Here is a 23,510-nt window from a genome sequence, read left to right on the forward strand (position 1 = left end):
AGCAAGGTTTTCAATTTCTGTACGAGGCAGATGCTGAAAGTGTTGAGGAGTTGTCGAAATCTGTCTTTGACACCACTGACGGTGAGCCCCCCCACTAAAAAAAGAAGAGGCTGAAATGGAGCTTTCAGAAGGCCGAAGTGTTCGTAGTGGTGACCTTTTTGAGCCAGCACATGTAGAAAGAACAATAGCTATCCCTGCTTGTGATTCAAAAACAAGTAAACTCATAGATGAAATCAATGCAAATGGAATGACTCGGGGGTGGAAGCTGAATAATGAATAATGAATAAAGAGTATAAATAAAAAATGAATAATAAATAATTGGGTCTGGAAACGCCAAAATAATGAATAACGCAGTTATGCCAGTGGAATAATGAATAACAACGTACTAATGAATAATGAATAAATTCGAACAAAACACACAAAGAATAATGAATAATCGAGGTCCAATTATTCAGCTTTCCCCCCCGAGAGAATGAATGATCCCGAGTGAAAATTTTAAAGTTTCTCCAAAGGAAATTGTTCAGTGCAGAGCATAATACTCTTTGTTTGCCCCCCAACTTTTGCATAAACATATTGCTTTTGTTTTCTCTTGGGACCATTGTAAGTCTCAAGACAAACTGGAAACTGGAAACAATGCTTATTGAAGTGGCCTATTGTAATTTACAAGGGAAATCTGAATAGATTTTTAAAAGAAAAAAACCACCTTGAATCTTAATCGCCATAATTACGTAACGGTAACCATAATCCCGATAAAAATATTTCAAACCTTTAATCTCCCCAAATGATCGCGACAAAAATCTATGGCCCCGTACCCTTCACCGAAAAATCCAAAAGTTATTTTTTGTTTCTCTTTAACACGAAACATTGCGTCGGGAATTTCAAAATACCAAACGAACTAAAGGGCCTCTGTTTTAAATTAACCAATCGGAGGATCTCATCAAAGTGAGTCTCTCTATCCTCTAATTCCTTGAGTCAACCTTTTTCCGAGTAAATTTATTTTTAGTAACAGGTTTTTCCCGCGAAAAGTATTATATTTGCCTCGACGCTGAGATAGCTTTGCTGTGATTGGCTTTTACAACAGTGAGCGTGCTGAATCTCCCAAGGGAGATGAGCTTTTACAACAGTGGGTGTGCTGAATCTCCCAAGGGAGATGAGCTTTTACAACAGTGGGTGTGCCGAATCTCCCAAGGGAGAAGAGCTTTTACAACAGTGGGTGTGCTGAATCTCCCAAGGGAGATGAGCTTTTACAACAGTGGGTGTGCTGAATCTCCCAAGGGAGATGAGCTTTTACAACAGTGGTTGTGCTGAATCTCCCAAGGGCTTCTACAACAGTGGGTGTGCTGAATCTCCCAAGGGAGATGAGCTTTTACAACAGTGGGCGTGCTGAATCTCCCAAGGGAGAAATAAATCTACACGGGATAGGTTGACTCCTAGGCCAAGTATTTGAGAAAGAGGTTCCCATTGATAAACTCCTGCCGATTGAAATGTCTGTTCTCCAGCACACGCAAAAGAAGTGTACGTCGTCAAACGCGCCCTAGATACATGCCTCTTATAACTTGGTCATTGGTCGGTGAAGGACTTTGGTTTTCACCACTCAGTCATAAACTTGAGCGGAACAATGTAGTTTTCGAATCGTTGTATTTCTTTATTGAGTTAGGGCATCGTATCTTAAACGGTCAATTGGGCATATCTAATTCGAGTGGTAAAGCAAGTTGATGTAACCACATTTGCGTCGAAATTGGATCCAATGACGGCTGATAGTGATTATGTACCTAGATATCGACTGAGTGTGCTAATTCGATGATTGCTTCATATTAGTTTAAATTCATTGCGTCTTCCTTCCTGTACAGAAAACATACCTGCGAGTCGTATTTGGAATGTTCTCAGAACAGGCGGCTTGAAGGGTCATATGCACGGTAACTTAATTGGCTATGAATTATATGATAGTGTGTTGATAGTACCGACTGACTGGCGTGACAGCTATCACACTCTGAAATCCCGACGATAAGTACCAATTTCCATCACATTATACCGTTCCTTTGACAAGAAATCACGAAAGGCCAGTTTTTTGCTACCAGGATAACAGCGACAAAAGCAATACTTTGTCGCGAGCTTTCTATGATAAAAACTTGATTGCAAATCAAAAGTCTACGTTAATAGGACACACCACGGCTACTCCTTAGTATCTGGCTAGAAATCGTCTTCTCACTTTTTCCTCCGGCCGCGCTTCAGCCATTTGATGAGGGCCAGTCTCGAGCTTCTCAAGTTGCCTCGTCCATTCCCAAAAGGGATTTTGTGTAATTGTGTCATTTCACAAAAGGGAAAGTCCATCGATTCCCATTTCATAGATTTTTTTAAGTTTCGGGTTATCCGGCAGTCCCCACCAGCAAAATACCCCATCGATTGAAATTTTTAGCTTTCAAAACTTGCCCAAATTGTATCCGTAGGTCTTGGTATTCATCCACAGAAAGGCTAGAGAGACAACTTCACTCGTGAACTGTCATGCTAACAGCAAAGCATTTTAGGCGTCCAGTCTGCATGAAACCATCTCTCACCTCTCTTTCAAGCAGACCAGACACGGTTCTTACCTTACGTTTAAGCCTGTAGAATCAACTGAAATGTCAATTCCTTGTAAAAAAAAACAGCATTTTTTTTGGTATGATACGTATCCGAGAGGCAGAACATTTACGCATGCGCTAACGGAATGTTTGACCAAGAGAGAAAAACGCAGTACCTCTGGACATCGCGCCAAAGTGTTGTACTAGAGAAGTCAGCCCGGAAGTTCGTCCCGTGCATCGCTTTCGGACGGGGTTGGCCCTTCGCTATTTTCAGATACCGACCTTCCTCCCGGTACGGCAGTGAGGGAGAGAAATGTCGGCCCCAAGACCATATGAGGTAGATCCCTTACTTACTCACAGCGGAGTTCCTCCCTTGTCAATTTAACGTAAGATTTCGATCGCTTTAGTATTCTTCGAAAAAGTCATTGTATCTTCAATATGGCACGCACTGCAGGTGGAGTCGAGAATTACAAAGTGTACGCACGCGCCTTGCTAAAGGTAACATAAAAACATACATAAACTTTATTTCATCTCGAATTTTAGAGTAGCTGCAAGAGTTAATATGTTCGAGACATTACACTTCAAGCTAAAATACATCACATATACGGATATACAACTAAATACATAACATTTAAAGATATATCATTTCATTTGTTGCACGTCTGCTGATAGAGTGCTCAATAGTAAAACCAGAGCGTTAATATGATCCAGGTGATGTTATCAACAAAAGGGATGACTTGGCATTTTATTACTAACTAGTTTCGTACCGCACAACAAGTGCGGCACTTGTTGTTTTGTTGATCACATCACCTGGATCATAACATTTAAAGATAGATAGTTTTTTTAAAAAACGGGCAAAATGCGGCCCTGGATTCTCATGTCAAAACCTGTATACTTAGTGGTACGGATAAAATCAGGTAGAGCATTCCACAACTTAGCTGATAGGTAAAAAAAAAAGAATTGAGACCATAACTGGTTGTTCTAGGTTTTAATTACTGAGGGACAAATTTTGAAAAATTTCCGCGAAGATCATAAGAAGAAGACCGGAGCGAAAACTAATTTTACATATAAGCAGAAAAATTATTTAAAAAAAAGACCCTTAAACAGTAACAGGAGGAAATTTTGAATGCGCTTATTGCATAGAGATGAAGAGTTTGACTTTAGCGAGAAGACCATTGCAAGAGGACAGGTAATCGGCAATCATAAATCCAAGTATTCTCATAATTAGCGCTGCGCTCACCACAAAAAATTAATGCCAGACAGACGATCAATTATGAGTGCAGACATTCGGGACTAGTTTCAAAGTCTGAGTAAGACTTCAAATGCCAGGACCTACCAAGAAGCATCCGAGACAAGCAATTCAAATTGGTGCACTGGAGCCCAGCTAACAAGATCTCTGCTATACAGTTTTAATAAATTAGACATTTGCCGGTGTGAACGAGATCCGTACATTTCTTGTCTACTTAGGCTGCGATTGTTGTTTCGGATAGCGGCTAGAATAACGACTTTTCACTGGTTCCAAACCACGAAATCCCCGACTCATTCCCCTCTGTGATGTCCTTAGCTGCCCAAGTATTTGAAACGACAGACGTTGAACAGTTCTTGTCAGCGGTAACAAAACAGGACCCCCTCTAAACATGCGCCTATTTCGGAACAGACTACAGGTCCACTTAATCGTTTCCGCTCAGCAGACAGAGATCTCTTTTCTCTTAGATTTGCAGCGCTAGAAGAAAGAGACTTGTGCTCTTGGTGCAAACTCTCTATGATTCAACCAGCGCGCGTCTATGATTATGGACGGCGCTGATCAAAAAGAATGCTTCATGCATGTTATGCGTGACTTGACTATGCTGTGTTCGGGCTGAGCGCATTCCTTTCAAATAATTCCGCTGGGTTTAAATGACACAACACAGTTTAGTCGCTAATTAACCGCTGCACATGCGCAACACAATCAATTTCTACCCAGGGAGGAAGTCTTGTTTGCTCCTCACCATCATTCCGGCAAGTGCAAGAGAAACGAGGCCTCTGCAACAAGGGAATCTTTCTTCGTATTAACTGCCAGAATCGTTGTAATTAAGGACAAGAAAATGATTCCAAAGTAACCAGTTGTCCAGACAATTGCAGGAGCTTTCTTGCATGAAATCTGGTCTAAATTTCGCTTGAACAACTTTCGGGTTCTTGGTGGATTTTCATAGAATGTCACTTGAAAAGTAGTAAAATAAGTTCGATAACGAAAGCAGACCCCAACTTAACTCAAACCAAATCACAATTTCTAATAAACACTATTTACAACATTTCCAAAAAAAAGGTTCGTAACAGTTACACCTAGTGTTTCTCAGTGTTGTTACCTAAGACTTGGTACATAGGAATAACAGAGTTTTTGCTTGGTATTTGGAAGCGCAGTTTGATGGTAATATTCAAGAGTTTCTGGAATACTGCCAAACCATGGTCCTTTCGTATCGAGGGCGTACCCGCGAGTCTGGAAATAGAAATAGAAATAGAAATATATGTCAAAAACGTATTCAGTACTGAGGTGGTTTTCACGTTACGTCATGGCCACCATGTTGGTGGACGAAAACAAAAGATCTTTCATTTGCTCCTTTTGTTCGTCCACCAGCAATTGTACATTGCAGAATTGTTATCTGTGTCTTCAGAGATTGGTTGCAAATCATCTATTCAGTACGCGTGGCTGACTGGTGGCCTGACACTTTGCCCAGGATTGCAGCATACTGGGAGGCAAGCACTTTATGAAAGACGAAACAACCTTTCCCCTTCTAACCTGGAGGGGCTGTCACGTCAGTGAACTTCATTTCAACACGATCTCTTCCTCAAATGATGGATTAACCTTCACTTTCAGTTTGCTCCAAATGAAGCGTAATCCTCCATTTAGATTACTCTGTCCCAGGACTTGTGATAGCAGATAAAAAGAAAAACATAAAAGCAATCCCTGGACAGGATTTGAACCCGGAAAACCCACTTTGAAGGAACAGTTTTTCTCCACCAAAGATCAACTAGCTGAAAATTGTAACGATTATTTACCAACTCTAATTAGTATATATGAAATCATTGCTGAATATATAGTGGTTAAGTCTAGTGCTTGATTTTAAAATGGTTAGGTTTCTCTTGAGGTTTGGTAACCGACATTTTCTCCTGTTTAAACTTGATTCTTATGGGGTCATAATACACGTGTACACCGTCATTCGGAAGGGGAAAAAAATACACATATTAAAAAAATTAATATTCTGGCAGTTAGCGATGTGGTCGTCTAGTGGTTAAGTGAAGAAGTTAGTAATCTAACGTTCCCAGGTTCGAGTCCTGCGAGTCCAGACATTGGAGTTCGTCTTTTTCAAAGAAATATGTTCATTTCCCATGATCCCCATCAAGCTTTCAGCGTCCAAAATGAACGATAATACTTCATTTGGAGCAAATTGACAATTAAGAATAATCCTTCAATTGAGGGAGAGACTCGGTTGCTTCATTTTGCATTTTGTGGAGGTTTATAAACTACTCGCCCTTAGGCCCACTCGCCATGCAACTTAACGTAAACTAAGAGAGGCTCAGTTAAGAGAGCGGAAACCGCATATACGACCTCTATCAATGATAGTTTTTTTAAAATCTAATTTTAGCGCATGGTTCAGTTACGCAGCTATTCTTATAGAGGAACCTGATTGGCCAGTTGTAATGACGGCCCTGATCATCTAACCGCGGTACATGGAAAATGAGAACTTAAAATAGCTTTGCGAAACTAAAAATAGATTTTAAAAAACTATGGTGAGGCATGGGGATCCGTTCTCTTACCTCATCCTCTCGTAAGACTCACAAAAGTCCGAGACTGGATTTCGCGTAACACGAAACTACCCCAATAGCTGACATGTTGTTTCCCGCGTGATTCGCCTGAGTGCATTCAGCCAACCAGATCACGCATTTGGACAAGCCGTCATCATTCTCGTCACCAGAGCCTTGGATCGACCCAAGGCTCTGGGAAACTCTATGTAGGAGAACATGCGCCGTAGGGTTCTCATTGCCAAAAATTGGCTATTTGAATCTTACGGCGGTTGCTCACTCCTCGTGCTAACATGAATGCACCAATTAGAGACGATTTTGATTGTTCTTCACGAAAACCAATGAGAAGACACCTTGCCTAACCCTAACCCTAACCCAGAGCTCTTCTTTCCCTCAGTCAAGAGAAGAGCTCTGGGGTCGAGATTGAAGCTGTCATTTGAAAACAAAAACAAACGACTGCAATGACTTTTGGGCCAATGTGGGCCTTTAATTAAACAACACATATCAAGGCTTTGTAACAGAAAAATGTCTATCGATCCCGCGAGCAAACATAATAAGTTGCAAACAATAGAGATCAACTATCAGAAACGGTCAGGATAAACATAAACCGCAATTGCAACCATTTTAATCTTATTTTGCTCATTCCTGCATCCTTATGTATTTGCTGCCGTATTCAAACCTTCCTTTGTTGTCACGGCCTTAAGTAGTTATTTTTACGTTTCGCTCGATTTGGTTGTCATTTCCCAATCACTGAATTTGGTTAAATTTTGCGACAGAGCCCTTTTAAATAAGAAATAAGTTATAATTATTCCACGGGCACGCGTAGGATATGAGATACGCGCCTCGTTGGCTATAATGATCTCATATTTGTCAAGCGTGAGTGGAATAATTATTTTATTAAAAAACGCCAACAAATTATGGATGAATATTCCCTACTCTATTTTGTAAAAACAAAAAAGCTGATGCGAAAAGTTACTGATATTTGACGAGTATGGTATAATAATTAACAATTATTCACCGATATTCACAACACCTCAGGTAATTAATTGTTTAGTGTAACTACATTGGTGACTATTTGAAAAATATACATTTTCTTTAAAACAATTAATTTCTTCGTCTATCACTATGACAAAAGGGCTTGCCACCACTTTGAAAAAAAAAAGTTTAGGTGTTATCGCATAAAAGCAACATAGGTGACAAATTACTCCTCAATTTTGGCGCGAAATTTCAGCGTTAATTTATAATTTCACACGTGAAATTGCAATGTTCCCATGGCAACTTTGCCTACGGTGCCAAAATGGCGTCCAGGTTTGAAAATAGCCCGCCTCTTACGACGCGACTTAACTTGTCACCCATGATATTTTAACAATTATTCTACGAGGGCGCGCTGGATATATAAAGTGATATATAACCAACGAGGAGCGTAGCACCGAGTTGGTTATAATCATTTTATATTCAGCCAGCCCAAGTAGAATAATTGTTTTATTAAAAACTCCAGGATAAATAAAAATCTTCCATGTATTGTCGACTAAAGCATGGATTTCTTTTGTCGGCCACTTTTTCTCAGAGCTGCAAAAATGTTTTCAGCTCGCTTTATTGATGACGCGTTCCTGGACCATATTAGGAACAGCAGGTATATGAACTGATAGTCTGTGTCCGGCGAGCCAATGAAAATGCTTGAAATCTGATATCCGAAATTCAGTTTAAATGATAATAGCTATTCAAATGGTATACTCGTGAAATTAGGGAATAATTTCCCTTGCCTTTTGTCCAAAACCAAATAATTTCCTGAACCTTTTTTTACGCGCGTGAAATTATACCCTCATTTCACTCGTCACCATTTCATTATCCACACTAATCACCTCAAGTGTAACCAATCAGCGCAGAGAATTTTCAATAATCGCCTATGTAATTATATACTAATAGTTTACATACCATGATGGCTAAGCCAATCAAAACTGTAGAATTCATTGCATTATCCAATGATGTACTAGCTTTTAATGAAACACAAATAGCTGTGATAAACTTAGGCTCAGTCTCCAGCCGTGGGTGTCTTGGTGCGCCCGCGATCCTCCCACACCCACGGCTGGAGACTGAGCCTATGATAAACTTGGTTGAGCAACGTGTTTTTGTAAGCTTGCCATTCCGTATGCTACAACTTAACGTACAGTTCCGAAAGTAATCGTGACAGTATTCACGATTCCCTATTCACGATTTCCTTATGTTTTCAAAAAAACAGTGGGTGAGGTCTCGACAATTTCCAAGGTACAATTTTCATACATACCCATGAGTTGATACAGACCGATTTAGCGGCGGTTTCCTCATTTTTTCCATCAACTGAGTTCAAAAACTCGGGATAGGAATTAAACACCCACTAAAAGTTTGTTTTCACTTGTAATAGACCAATTCGGCAAAGTCAGTGTTGTACCCAATTCAAATCTCTCGGGGTTAGGATTCTTTGTGTAATGAATTTACATGACAATGAAGCATTCACATTTAAATGATATGGAAATACTTGGAACAAAACATTTTATTCCCAAAAGATTTGAATTGGGTACAACACTGAGTTAGCAGAATTGGTCTATTATTCATATAAACATTCTCTGCATCTTTTTCATAAAAGACACAAGGCATCGCATTAACTATCTTTTCATATGAATCACTAAATGACAGCACAAACCTCTTTGTAGAATATCCTATAGTGCCTTACAAGGCACGCTGCATTCTGAGCAGTTTGGTCACGCACTGACAAAGACTAGAGAGAGTGAATAGGGAATAAAAACAATATTATCTGTTTGTTTGTTTGTTATTTGTTTGTTTGAGCAGGTTGAAGTTTTGGAAGCTATTCAGCTGATGTGAACCTGCTATACCCACACACCCATATACTCACAGAGGACAGCCACAACACCGGGAACTTCATGGTCTACTCTTCTCGAAATAGTGTGTGGGTTTTTTAACGTCCCACAAGGAATTAATGGACAGGGAAGACATTTGTGAGACGGGCCCTACGGTTTGTAATCCTTATCCGAGACCCTGAGTGTTGGTCCGGCCGCAGTCGAACTCCCGACCTCCCGCATGGCAGCCCGATGCTCAACCAACTGAGCCACCGGTGCGTTCACTCACTCTAGCCATCTCTGCATGTATGACCCATCACTGCTTGCTGTCGTAGCGTTTTTGTAAGAGTTAGACTCGACGTTTAGATCTTGTTTTATGGCTGGGACTTGTGTTTACGAACCCTCATTTAATTTTGCGCATGCGTTAAGGGGGTCTACGCCCTCCAACGGTCACCACTAAGGTTATCATCGAGTCTTCGATCTTATCATCAACCGGTAACGAATATTCTGTGCAGTATCATGTGAGCTTACCCTTCCAGATTCTGAGTTTGGGCTCGGGCGAGTCAAGTAAGTTCCCAATGGTTCTGCCTCCAAGGCTCTGCAAAGTGGACACGTAGAGTGAATTTTTTAGAACAATTTAAGACAGCAAGCAAGTTAAAGGAGATTTCTTTATTGATCGATGAAACTTGTTCCTGCGTTTCGTGGATTATGAGCGCGAGTGATATTTTGAAAGTTCTCAAAATTGCACGCAAGAGAGAACTTTCTAAACATTCAAACGATCAAGAGCAAGTTCATAAGATTTCTTTATTACTATACTCCATCGCCGTGTTTCCATAGCAACTGCCGTATTGCACTCTATAACCTCTGTTGCACTTTATGACCTAATTATCCATTTGTCATTGCTCAATCAGAAACGTGACATTCTGTTGAGTACATAATAAGCAGAAAATTCGCAAAATAGTTATGATCACACAAAAGTTCGTTTTCAAGTGATGTTTGCGTTAAAACACTTATGACCGAGCAAACCTTTATTTTTATACCAGACAAACTTTTACCTTGCAAACATCGCGCTCTGCCCCTATATTTGTTCTCAGGTTGAATCCGTTTTGACCAACCCTGCACAATTCTTTTAATTATTTCCTTATGTATATACAATGATTATAAGTCAATTGAAATGCATGTATAATAACCAAAACAAATCCTAACCTGACCCTAATTTCTCTCTATGCTTAATTTAGGCTCCAAAGAAAGTTTCTTCAATTCATGTAAAAGGTGCGTATTCAACCTAGGTAAAATCAGGATCACCAGTTTGACCTGGTTAGAGAACGGATTTTACCGGCAACATATTCACCTTGCTGCGTCTTCCTTCGTCATTTCTGTGCTATAAGAATTTGGTATAAAAGGAGCACCTCTACCTCGAGAAACCTATAAATTAAAGGGAGTCGCACGTCAAATAAACCCATACGCATTTCGTAGATCTATTTTGATTTCAATAAGTCGACAAGTGGGAACTTAGATTTTGATATCTACAGTTTTTGAAAAGTCATAAAATATCTCCTTTAAAAAATACATCATTTCAGCTTTGTTACCTCTCTTTGTCTGCCTCTTTCATTCTCGCAACCGTCTGGAGGATCTCTGTACATAAAGAGGAAGTAAGTTTTTTTTTAAGTCGTGTTTTTCTCTTGGTTAGAAAAAAAACCACTTCAAAGACTAGCTGTTTATAAAACGTTTCACAAGTGGTTGTTAGAAATTTTGGGGTTTTTCCGCAAAACCTTTTCGGGTCTTTGAAGAAAAGCGCCTTTAATCTGTGCTTGTCAGCGGAGGTTACTATAGTGATGAAATCGCTTACCTTCCTCTACCTGGTCTAGAAGGGACCTTTGGCGGCTCGGTACCTGAAAAAAAATATGTAATTGAAGTTGACAATGAATGGCATGGGCTACCTATCGGTTTTAGCCTTAGTTGTTTCAGCGTGGCTTTGAGAAGGGTCTGTAAGCTGGTAGCTAAAAAAATTGGTTACTGAGCAAGAGAAAATTCTCTTGGCTACAGTTAGTTCTTTTTTTTTTCAGCTTCATATAGATAAAATGTGGAGTTTTCTGGTGGTAATTACAGTGGTGGCCAAAAAGTCTTGGGAACTTTCAATAATGAGCGCAAAAATCGCTTCAGTAAAACGTGTACCTTGTAGAATATAATCCTTGTCATAACGGCATCTCAAGTGGCCCCCTATCCACCCCGGCCAAGCCATGTTCAAACCAACTGCAGCTTTTCTTAATATTTCCGGGACTCAAATCAACAACGTTTGGGAGAGGGGGAAAAGTTGTGCCCATGCATTGTCATTGAAACCGCTCGTGCTTATTGACCATATTGTCCCAACACTTTTGTCAAGGATTGTATACGTAGATGATCTACATTTCGCATTTAAGTACAACAATTTTCCGACTTTATCGTCGTCCTGAGACACGCTTTGAAAACGACGTTTCAGTAAATTGGTAAATGCGTGATATTTACTAGTAAACTTACGGTAAAATTCTCGAGCTTCTATCGAGGAATTATTGGTGGTCTGCGACCAGTCACTTACGCTTGACAATATTAAAAAGTACAAATTCTGGTGGACGCACAAAAGAATCAGAGATATCGCACACCAGTATGCAATGCCGGTGACGCGGAAACTACGTATTTGGAGGGTTTAGAAATGACTGCTGAATGCTGTGAAAAAGGCATCTAAAAATGCAAATATCATTCCACTTCGTTGTACCGTAAAGTCCTTTGTCATTGTTGTTTTTGTTGTTGTTGTTGTTGTTGTTGTCGTTGTTTTGATGGGACACTGCAAAGCAAAGTACTATGATAAAAACGCACGTGCTAAACCAAAACGCTTGGCGAAGGCGTTCTCGATGCTGCAGAATCTTTATCACTGAAAAAGAGTGGGAGAGGCCGGATGACATAAACAACAACATTTTAAATTCAAATCTACTGCAAGAGAGACAACATAATGATTACCTCCTTCGTGAATAAGCGATAAATTAGGGAGTTGCAACTGTTTAATCACGTTATCGAAATCGTTCCCTTGCGATTGCTTGCTCGTTATGCACGCTTCTGAAGAGCTTCTTGACATTTTTTTCCTGTCAGGTATCCGGCTTGGAGTCGGCAACTCTTGACTACTAGTGCGACGAGGCAAACTCGCCGCAGGCCTGTTCAGTATTTGACCTTTTTGTTTGGGAAAAACAGGCGACGAAGAATGTTCTTGATCTTTACCCAGGAATGGTTTAGGATCAGAAATAGAATGCGGTCTCAGTGGTGTTCGTGTCGCAGGACCAGTGGGAAGTGATGCAGGAGGGCGCTCTCTTTTGTCAACTTTCGGTGGAGGGGGAAGGGGTCTCTGCGTTACGTCATGATCATCCCCAATATATGTATAGTCATGCGATTGTCTGCGATTAAAAATAACCGGGAAACGTGTCAAACGTGACCATTCAAAATCAAACAAACTATTCAAAAGGCTAGACTTCAAGATGGCTCTAAATCTTTTATTCAATTGCATGAAATATTCTCGATCCACATGAATCTCCATGCAGACATAAAACACCCACTTTATACACTAGGGAGCTTTAGCAACGACAACGGCGACGGCAACGAGAACGTCTCAAATTTGCATATTTAGTGGGCAAAAGCAATAGCTTTGCACGCCCTGCACGTGCGTTTTTCATTTTTGTCCATTTCTTTGCCGTCGTCAGCAAAGCAACAACGTGAAATTACCAAGTTTGAGGTGTTATGGAGAACGTCAGCACCTGGAGATAAATTTTCATTTTTCTCCCCTAAATTAAGCGCCGCTCGTAACGGTTTCATTCCTGAGGGACTGAAACACCTTTGTCATATTAAAAGGCTTGGAATAGTCACGAAGTGATCGCAATAACGTGAATTTATGTTTTTACATGACGTTCTCGTTGCCGTTCCCGTCGTCGTTGCTAAAGTTCCCTACTAACTGCGTGCGCAGTCTGAGAACTTTGAAACAATGTACGTTGTGTTTGAAGTAAATGAATACATTTGAAGTGCGGGTTTATAGACGAAATAGAGAAGTGATATTCAGCTGGCTTCAGCGGGATTGGAAGCCACGCAATTGCCTCTTGTAGACAGCTGAAAATGTTAGGCGGCTTCGAACCCATGAACCTCTGCCATGCCGGTGCAATGCTCTACCGACTGAGCTATAGTAGATGAGCATTAGTAGTATAGGAGTTGGGGGTATGAGAACATTTTTGCAAAAATGTTCTCAGACCAACCCAACTCCATACTACTTTACATTTAATGGCTTCCAACTTTCAGTCTCGTATTCTTGGAAATCTATATGTTTTATATTTCTGCGAATCTATGCTGTGGCGAGGCAGAATGGATCCAACGCAAAATTTATTTTGGAACTATATGTTATTTAAAAAACCTAAAATAATATCTCATATAATAGTATAATGAGTTGCCAAGAACTGCATAAAGAACTTGTCAATATGGAAGAAGTGGTCTGTCCATTTTGTAATAAGCAAATCTCGAAACATACGAAAGAAATTGAGCCATGCTGCAGTCAACCTGATATAGTGAATGATAACAATATGCTAGTTTGTAAAAAATGTGGGACAGTTAATGGCTATGAACCACTTATAGAATTTGTTGATTTTCACTCAAATAAGCATAGATTCCATCGTCAAAGTGTTTACCAAAGAAAATATCATATAGAAAACATAATGAATAATATAGCTGTAAAAAATGGTTTTCAGATAACCGTGAAAAATAGAGATAAGATATTGAGTATTTTTGATGAAATTGGTAAGGTCGTAAAATCTGTGAATATAGACAGAAAGCGTATGATTAACATCAATTTCATTTTGAAACAAATATTTAAAATGCTTGATCTTCCTTATGAAAAGGTTAAGACATCAAAGTCTAAAAAGACACTTGAAAGTTATAAACGATATTGGCAAGACATCCTAGCATTATCATTTGATAAAATAAATGTGATAGTTAAGGAATGAATTTGTCATTGTATTTTGCGTAGAATTTATCAACACTAGGACAAACATCAGTTACAAAATCATCTACATTTTTTAATTCTGTGTGAAACGATGGTTGAAAATCACCGCTTCTCAACATGTCTTTTATTGAATTCAAAAGATGCTGATAACTTTGGTATGCGTATGTACAATTTTGTATTTTGAGATCCAATGATTGGAAATCCATGTAAGACTTGATTAACAAAGCACTTGTGCTTATAGCTACTAGGGCTATACCGCCAGTTACAACAGCACTAATAATTCCACCAGTACCAGTTATGATAGAAATAGTATTACCAATAAGTTTGAATTTTTTGAAGCGTTTGACAGCCTTTTTGTAAGCCCAACACTTTCTATGGTATGCCTTATAATAGCTCTTTAGTTCGTCGACCTGATCTTCTGAGAGTTTGTCTGAAATATGGTTCCAGCTGAATATTCTCTTTTTTCGATCTGCCATATATATTGGTTTAGATTGTTAATCGTCTGCATAGACAATATAGTATACCACTGACTTGACCACAAAAAGGCGATCTTTTGATCAGTTTAGTTGTGTATTTTTCTGAAATGGCATAAGTGTAACCTCTACCGAGCTTATGGTGGTCATAAAACCTCCCGGAAGCATCATGTAATACACTATGTGAATTTAATATATCAATCCAACCGAAGATCTTTTCAAATAACCATGTTAGACAGCCACTACCTGGTCCAAGAAGACCAATTTCACCATTATTGAGTTCAAGAATCTCATTTATAGATATATCTCTTTCGAGATGATAAAAATGCAGGTATCTATAAACAAGTGCTGATTTTAATATTTTATCGTCAATGTTTGGATGCTTTTCCTTTGTTTTTTCAAAATTGTATGTCACATATTCAAGCAATAAATTGATGTACATATATATGTTACGTTATATATTTTAAAATGACCACATCACAAATCAAAATGATTTTGAATGAACCTGAACATATTTTTTAATTCATTATCAGACAGAGATTTTGCCCAAACAGCAAAAGCATATAAATCCATTTCACAGAAATTCACAGCAGTGCCATCAGTATGAACCTGACATCCAATAAACATTTCTTGAGCTGAACCTGTCAGAGTGGCAGAAATTGTTTCTGTTTTAATCGCACTGATTGATGTAACGCCTCTAAAGAGTTCTAGATTTGTCCCATTAATACGAATTGTCCAAACTTCGATATTACCAGAGAGATTCAGCAAAGAAGGAATGTTAAGTCTGCCATTGGACGAGGAACCAAAATCGACATAGACTGTATCATCTCCCCATGGTATATGCACACCGAATCTGACGGCTCCACGCCCCCATTGAAACTGTGATTGATTAGTTATCGCTTTTGTTTTGACAACCAGTATTACTGTACATTTGTTACCAGATTTACCTGCTATTTCAGAAACATCAAACGAATTTTTTTCCAAATAGTCATCACTACCATCAAAACGTACAAAAAACAGTTTTTTTGTTGAATCCCTTAGAAAAAGAGGCTTTTTTGAATTGGTTTGTTGTGAAAAATCGATATTATTCACAGGATCAATCCATGAACTAACTCTATCATTTGAATCGGCTGTGACTACTGATAAAGCTGGAATTAATGCAATGCTGATTTTGTCTAACACTGGTATACCAGGAAGACTGTTCGAAATAATAAAAGTCGATCTGTCTAACTTCAAATCGAGTTGTTTTTTTATGACAACATGGTTATCTTCCGTAGCAGCCTTAACGACGAGATTTTTGTCAGTTTCTATATGTCCATCATCGTTTACTGAAAGTTGAGCTTGAGCTTGATAGGTAAAATCATCATCAGAGTGATAGTCAATGGTGTATTCAATTCTGTCACCATTGTCGTCAAGAAGATGTGTACCATCTAAATTTTTTACATACAATGTCATATACTGTTGCAGTAGATAATTCAATTGATCAGTAATGTTTTGTAATGTATAAGGTAAACATAAGATCTTACGCCATCCCCATCGTCATCATCAAAATTTATTCGTATGTTTGTTATGTTTTCAAAATATCGATTGATATTGACAGTAAGTATTTTGCTTGTTGAAAAATCTATGTCATAAAATACACTAGCGTCTCCATAAAAAGTTATATCGTGATTCGACTCTGATGGATAATTTTTTTTAGCATAAATTTTTATTTTATCAATATAAATTTTGGTAAATGTCAGATGCACTGTTCTAGAAATATTAAAATCACATCCCAGTGATGATTCTGAAGTGGTTCCATAGGCGTAAGACGGTAATATCTTATTGAATAACCCCAAAATTTTATTACCATTCAAATTTAACGGCACATGCATTTGTAATTCATTGTTTGCAACCTCATAAGCTTTTTCATAATCATAAATTGTAAAATCAAGGTTGTTTTTTGATTCACCTTTTATACCGTAAATCAGGACATACATTGGTAAAAGAGTTGGGCTTCTATTGTCATAAGTGGATTGAACAGTTACATATAACCGTCTTTGAACATTTGGTGAAGAACCGTCTGGTGATAAGTTCATGATAAAGCGATAATATTTGTGATCTGTGTTGCTTTTGACTGTCGTGGTTCTATCAGTGTTCATGTTTAATTTTTCAAAAGTAACCTGAAATGAATTGAACTCTACATCAAAACCAGTTTTTTGGAAATATATTTCTAAACACACAGTATATTTATCGCTGTAATTGTCACGTATCAGTTTGAATAGATTAAAATCGAATCGTCCTTTGAACAGACTGGAACCATCTGTTGCCTTTTGAACCTTGAATGAAAATGCTTTTTTGTTGTTTTTATGTGGTGAGTCATTATAGTCGATTAAATTGGCATCCTGTATTCCATAATCTGCTGTAAATTCCCCATCAGCCATAGCATATTTCAGCACATTTTTTCTGTTTGTGTGCGTAGTTATGTGACTCTTTACTATTTCGTCGTCTACATATTTCTTATTTTTTTCTATTTGTTCGTCTGTATATTTATTGTTTTCGGTACTTATAGTCGAAAAAGCGTCATTTACTTGCTTCAAAGTTATGGCATCTTGATTATGTGTGGCGTTTCCGAGATTTATTATTCGTTGATTGTTCATGTCTAGAACAGAAGTCATTACACCGCTTCCATCCAATTTCAATGTTTTTCCAACCTCGGAATCGACATAAGCTTTGTTAGTCACATCTCTAGCACCGGTTGGTTGTCCGCAATTTATTATTTTATTCAAAGACATATCCAAATTGCCTGTCATTTTAGCTGAACCGTCTAATCGAAGTGCATCCAAAAATAATCGATCAACGTAACCTTTTCCTGTGGCATCATTTACACCTGTCGGATCAGCAAGATTGATAAGCTTGTTATTGTTCATGTCTAGATTGCCAGTCATTTTCGCTGAACCGTCTAATCGAAGTGCATCCAAAAATAATCGATCCACGTAACCTTTTCCTGTGGCATCATTTACACCTGTCGGATCAGCAAGATTGATGATCTTGTTGTTGTTTATATTCAAATTTCCAGTCATTGCTTGCGTACCATCTCGCAACACAACCTGATTAACATTCGGTTTGGTTGATAAACCAGTTTGCAGTTGGTGTTTTGTAACAGCGTCAGAATTGCCAGTGCCTTCAGCAAGATTGCTGATTTTATTATTTCCAAAGTCAAAATTGCCAGTTACGGCAATACTTCCATCTTTTTTCAAATAATTAGCCAGCTCCGTTTTATCAGCTTTAAAATTAAAAGAGCTGTCAACGTAAAATTTATTAGAAGCATCTGAATGTAGTATCGGGTCTTTCACTCCTAAGATTCTTTGATTTTTCATGTCGATTGGATTTTGCAATTCTATTTTACCATCGTTAGTATTGAGCACCATGTAAAAACTATGCAAATGCGCACTACTGACAGCGTCACTCTGGCCATGTCTAGCAGGGGCAATATTTTCAACACGTCTGTTATCCATATTAAGGGCGCCAGTCATTGCATTGCTTCCGTCCAATTTTAATGTCTTATCAACCTCCGAATCAACATAACTCTTAGTAGTTGCGTCGTCATTCGTTTGAGGTGCAGCGACATTCCTCAGTTTTTTATTTTGAATATCGAAATCACCGTCATCTGTTAGTTTAAAACCAACACCAGGCAATCCTTTGACTATTTCAATAACTTTTTCATGTGAAAATGTGTCTTCAGGTAATTTACCATTAGAGTAACTCATATACAATTGATTTATATTGTTTCATCAAAATTCTTCTTTACTTGTTTCTCAGGTTTGTCAATATATATGAAACTAAAAGGGTCTCTAGTTGCTTTCTCGTATAATTGTTTTGAGACATTGTTTTCACGACATATGAGACTTTTTTCATTAGTACTCGGAAAATCATAAATGGCAAAATGTGAGCAGTTTAATCTAATATCTTTTGGTGTCTTATAGTAGCTTTGACTCAAATATATGGCACAGCAGTTTTTATGTCTCCCCTGTATAAAATAGTCAACTAATGGTTTTTGGTTTTTATCACATACGAAATCGTCGAATATCACAATTTTTTGATTGTCACCATTGAGATTTTTTACAGGAATTATTTTATCATTGCTTGCTTCAATGATATCATAACCAGCTTCTTCACTCCATGGTTCGAACTCTTTCATGAGATTCCGATACTTTGACTGCTCTAAGTTTTTTGCATAAAGGTATATTTTGTCAAAGTACAATAATTTGTAGATCATATGCATCAGTGTATTGGTTTTTCCCGAACCAGAAGGTCCGCAAATGAGCATGCGGAAGCATTCTTTAGGCATGGATTTATGCTTTCGTTTGAAATTTGTGACATGATCATCTTTGGTGTCATAATTTAGTATTTTCATTTATATCATATGGGTATATTATTCCAATAACATGGTGTTTAACATGGTGTTCAACACGGTGTAAAACGTTATTTTTTATATATGAATTTCCATTTTATGTAACGTAACAATATAACAATAAATGAGTTTACTTAAGTGGAAAGAACTCGCAAAGAGTAAATCTGAATTAGGGGATAAGATTAATTATGTCCATAATGCAATTACAAAACATAATATCGATCAGAAGACCAGTCAACAGGGATTTTCAAAAGTATTCCAACCAATTACAAGTAAATTAGATGATGTTATTGATAGTAATCAGGCTTTAAGGTTGCCAAGGAAAAAACGACCACTGAAGAAAGGAGAAGTTCCTGATTACGGCATTGATATAGAGGATGAAGTTCCCGATATGAATCTTGGTGATCTATTTGAACAACCTGTTTTGCCACAGCAAGAAAAACAACTGGTGCCAAAACCGCCAACATATGAAGAATCTTTACAAGATCTTCTGGAAGGACAAAAAGAGATTCATATTGATCCTAAGTACTTCCCTGAAGAACCAGAATTACCACCAGAATACGATGACGACGAAGATATCGATTATGCATTAGATGATGAAGACATGGACAATGAGATATTGAATGATCTTGGTCTTCAAAATTATGATTCTGTTGAAATGACACTGAATCAACAAGAAATGACTGAACAAAAAAACAGGAAATATCTCAAAAAGATTGTCAATGATGCTAAATTCAAAAGAAATCAATTAAAAGGTTATAAGACTGCTGTAAGTAAACAATTCAACAGTGGTTTAATTTCTGAAGCTGTAAAACAAAAGGAATACAAAAGAATAGACAACGCAAGAGTTGCTTTAAACGCATACATAGATCATTATGAAAACAAAATGAAAACAATGGAAGGTTCTGGTAGGAAAAAACAAAAAGGTGGCAATGTGATATTTTTTAACAAACCGAAAGAACTCATAAAAAAATTGGATTTGATCATTGGTGAGATATTGGCTGGCAATACAAGCATTGACATGCGAAATATGGGTGTTTCTATATTGGACACATTATTGAAAATGACAACAATTAACAAATCACAATATGGTAAATTATACAAACAATATTTCAAAATTTAATGTAACCTCATTATATAATGGAACGAGAGATAGTTTTATCATCTTACAGTGTAAAAAATCAAGGGAACAATAAACCAGAAGATTTTACAACAAATTTCACCAGACCTGTAACTCTAGACAATAATAAGCAATACGTTATCGGTCTTAACAGAGTCATTAACATGTCATTCACTTGGTTCAATGTCAATGCTGGGTACAAAAATCAATTAATCAAATACAGCTCCGATAATGGTTCAACTTTTAAGGACATTACCTTTCCAGCTGGGGTATGGAATTATACGGACTTTGACAGACATATTAAAAATGTGACGAAAACTGGTGATACGTATCCGATGACTCTTGAATTCAACGAAACAACATTCAGAGTCACGGTTACATTAGCTGCAAATTACCGACTTGATTTAAGAGCAAGTAATTTTAATGACCTGATCGGTTTTGATAAAAAGATATTAGCAAGTGGAACGCATATTGGACCAAGAGTGCCAAATCTCAGTCAAGACACAGACGTACTCAATATTCATTGCGATTTGGTAAACGAAAGTTTAGTTGACGGCGAAGAAACAGACATCATTTATTCATTCTCAACTAGTGTACTAAAACCAAGTTACTCCTTCACCCTCGAACCACAAAGAGTTACATTTAATCCTGTGAACAAAACTACAATTTCATCAATCAGAATCATGATAACAGATGGAAAAAGAAGATTAGTGGATCTAAATGGAGCGGATACGTCTTTTTCGCTGATTTTAAAAAGTATCTAATGTAACAGTATAATGAAACCGTATGAATTTAAGAGGTTTTACCATCCAAAACTTGGTAAATTTGTATTTCAACACAAAGGGTCTGGACTTATCGTTGACAATATTTTTAAACCGTTGAAGAGTGTGGCATCATCTGTTTTCAAGAAATTCGCCAAGCCAATAGCGAAGAAGGCATTAGAATCAGGGGTTTCCCATGCAGGTGATAAAATTGGCAAGACGGTGGCAGAAAAGTCAGGAGACCTAATAATGAAAAAATTGGCAAATTTGAGAAAAGGAGCTACGACACAAAGGGCAATAGCCCCATCTTCACCCATTAAACAGCAAGATGAAAGTACTGATATGATACTAAATAGATTGATATCAGGATCTGGAAGAAGGCGTAGATTTTTCAAATAAATAACATGACAGCAAAATTATATAATACAATAGTATAAATGGCTTTTAGAACAAGTGAATTATTGCAAAGAAATGAGTTGGTGCGATTTCAACTTGATGATGTAATCCGAGCCCCAGGTAACGGTCAACATCAAGAAAAGAACGGTTATAGATTCACCATCAACGACCGGAGTTCTTTCTATGATTGGTACAATGCTTATTTCGAGGTTCAATTCCAGTTACAAAAAACAGCAGATGGAGCTGGTTACGCAGCAGCCGATAGAATAACGGTGATAAACGGATCTCATTCATTGATTGCACATATGATGATTAAAAGTGCTGGGAAAATTGTTTACGATACTGACAATCTACATAAGGTCACTTTTGTGAAGAATCTGTTGGAATATTCTGATGATTACAGCAGATCAGTCGGTAAAAACAGTTTTTGGTATTTAGACACAAATGATACGACAGCCAATACTAATTTAGGATATGAATCTAGAAGAGTGCTTACACAAGCGACCAATAATGATGGAACGGGAGGAGCAAAAGATGTGAATTTGATCATACCTCTCAATCGTTACAGTTTTTTTGAAGAGTTGCAGGATAAAATGTTGGTTCCTATGCAGTTACAATTCAATTTGAATCTCCAGAACGACAATGAACTCATCAATATGGCAGCAGGAACAGATGCCGGCAGAGTAGTGATTAACAGATTTCTTTTATGGGTTCCAAAATTAACACCAAAAGACAGTATGTACGACAAATTTGTAAGCTCTTTCATGAAAGAACACAAATGGACATATCAGCGTGAACTATATGCAGTGTCAGCACCTGCTAGAGTCAGTGGTTTTTTTCAGATTTCTTCCAGTATTGACAATGTCAAAGCAATTTTTGTTTATCTACAACGGGCTAAAACCAGAGTTGCAACTCAAAATCCATATCTACTTGATACCTTCAAACTAAATGCAGCAAACGCAAACAGTTATTTAACAACATGCAGACTCGAATATGGCAATGGTGTTTTCTACCCAGAAACGGAATATGACAGTGAGAGCAAAGTGAGGATTTTCAATGATCTGATGTCTTATGCTATGCGAAAAAACGATTACAACACCGGAACCCAGTTGAATCTTGCCAATTATAACAGCCTGTATCCACTAATCTATTTCGATCTGTCATGTCAGGCAGAGAAAGTAACAAGAGACCCTAAACAGTTGATTTTCAGGTATAAAATAAGTGCCAATAGTGCAGCAGATTTCAATGTCCATGCAGTTGTATTGTACGAAGAGTCGGTTGTTATTGACAAGGTGGGTAATGAATTGGTGATAGTTTAAGCCCACAACTGAAATAGTAATATGAAATCAAGTAAATGACACATATTTATTTGTAACTGGAATTATATAACATATATTATATGACTAAACTTCATGAAATCAACGTAAGACTTTCAGATAATCAAAAAAAGAATCTGAGTAATGCTTACCATAAAAGGGAAACAATTGTTCTAAGACTGACAAATGATTCTCTTAATGGAAACGACACTCTTTATGTTCCAGCAATGGTGAAAAAACGATTGCAAAAAAATCGACAATTGAACAAAGGAATGGACATTAAGCTTGCTAAGACCAATATCAGAAAACAAGTAGGCGGAAGTCTTTTGAGCACCGTACTGTCACTTGGTATGAGAGCTCTTCCAGCTATTGGTAAAACCCTTGGGTTGAGTGCTCTTGGTGGTTTAGCAGAAGCCGGAGCTAAAAAATTGATTGGATCCGGTCAAAAAGGCGGTGCTTTTCCATTACCTATGATGATACCTTTTGAGGCGATCAATAAACTAATGCCATATCTGAACATGTTCACTACAAAACAGCAAAGAGACATCATCAATGCAGCTCAAACAGGTTCTGGTGTGCATATAACACCTACTAAAACACAATCAGGTGGATTTTTAGGCACTCTGTTGGCTAGCATTGGAATACCTTTGGCTTTGAATCTTGTCAAAAAGCTAACGGGAAGAGGAGCACCGAGGGTAGGTAGACCACCTTCGTCGAAAAAGGATGGTACAGGAGCACCTAGAATGGGAATGCCCCCTCCATTTTACAGTTATCCGCCATATGTGACTGGTTATGGTGAAAAAAAAACATCCTCAACCAAAAAAAAGGCGGGAAAAGGCCTTCTCCTAGGCAAAAACAGTCCATTCAATGG

General features: G+C 37.9%; 1 protein-coding gene across 2 annotated transcripts in view; it reads right to left on the reverse strand.

Moving 5' to 3' along the window:
• Positions 1–3,051: 3,051 nt before the first annotated feature.
• LOC138044151 (uncharacterized) overlaps positions 3,052–23,510 on the reverse strand; it is a 63,063-nt gene continuing 42,604 nt past the window's right edge. For both annotated transcript variants that reach the window (XM_068890827.1, XM_068890826.1), the window contains exons 6-12: positions 12,167–12,594; positions 11,022–11,064; positions 10,762–10,807; positions 10,524–10,597; positions 9,704–9,770; positions 9,019–9,093; positions 3,052–5,034 (exon numbers count right to left, since the gene is read on the reverse strand). In XM_068890827.1, the coding sequence (XP_068746928.1) occupies positions 4,900–5,034; positions 9,019–9,093; positions 9,704–9,770; positions 10,524–10,597; positions 10,762–10,807; positions 11,022–11,064; positions 12,167–12,594 (868 nt within the window). In that variant the 3' untranslated portion in view covers positions 3,052–4,899. The remainder of the gene's footprint in view (positions 5,035–9,018; positions 9,094–9,703; positions 9,771–10,523; positions 10,598–10,761; positions 10,808–11,021; positions 11,065–12,166; positions 12,595–23,510) is intronic.

This window comes from Montipora capricornis, chromosome 3, assembly GCF_036669925.1.
Source record: "Montipora capricornis isolate CH-2021 chromosome 3, ASM3666992v2, whole genome shotgun sequence".
Lineage (NCBI taxonomy): Eukaryota > Metazoa > Cnidaria > Anthozoa > Scleractinia > Acroporidae > Montipora > Montipora capricornis.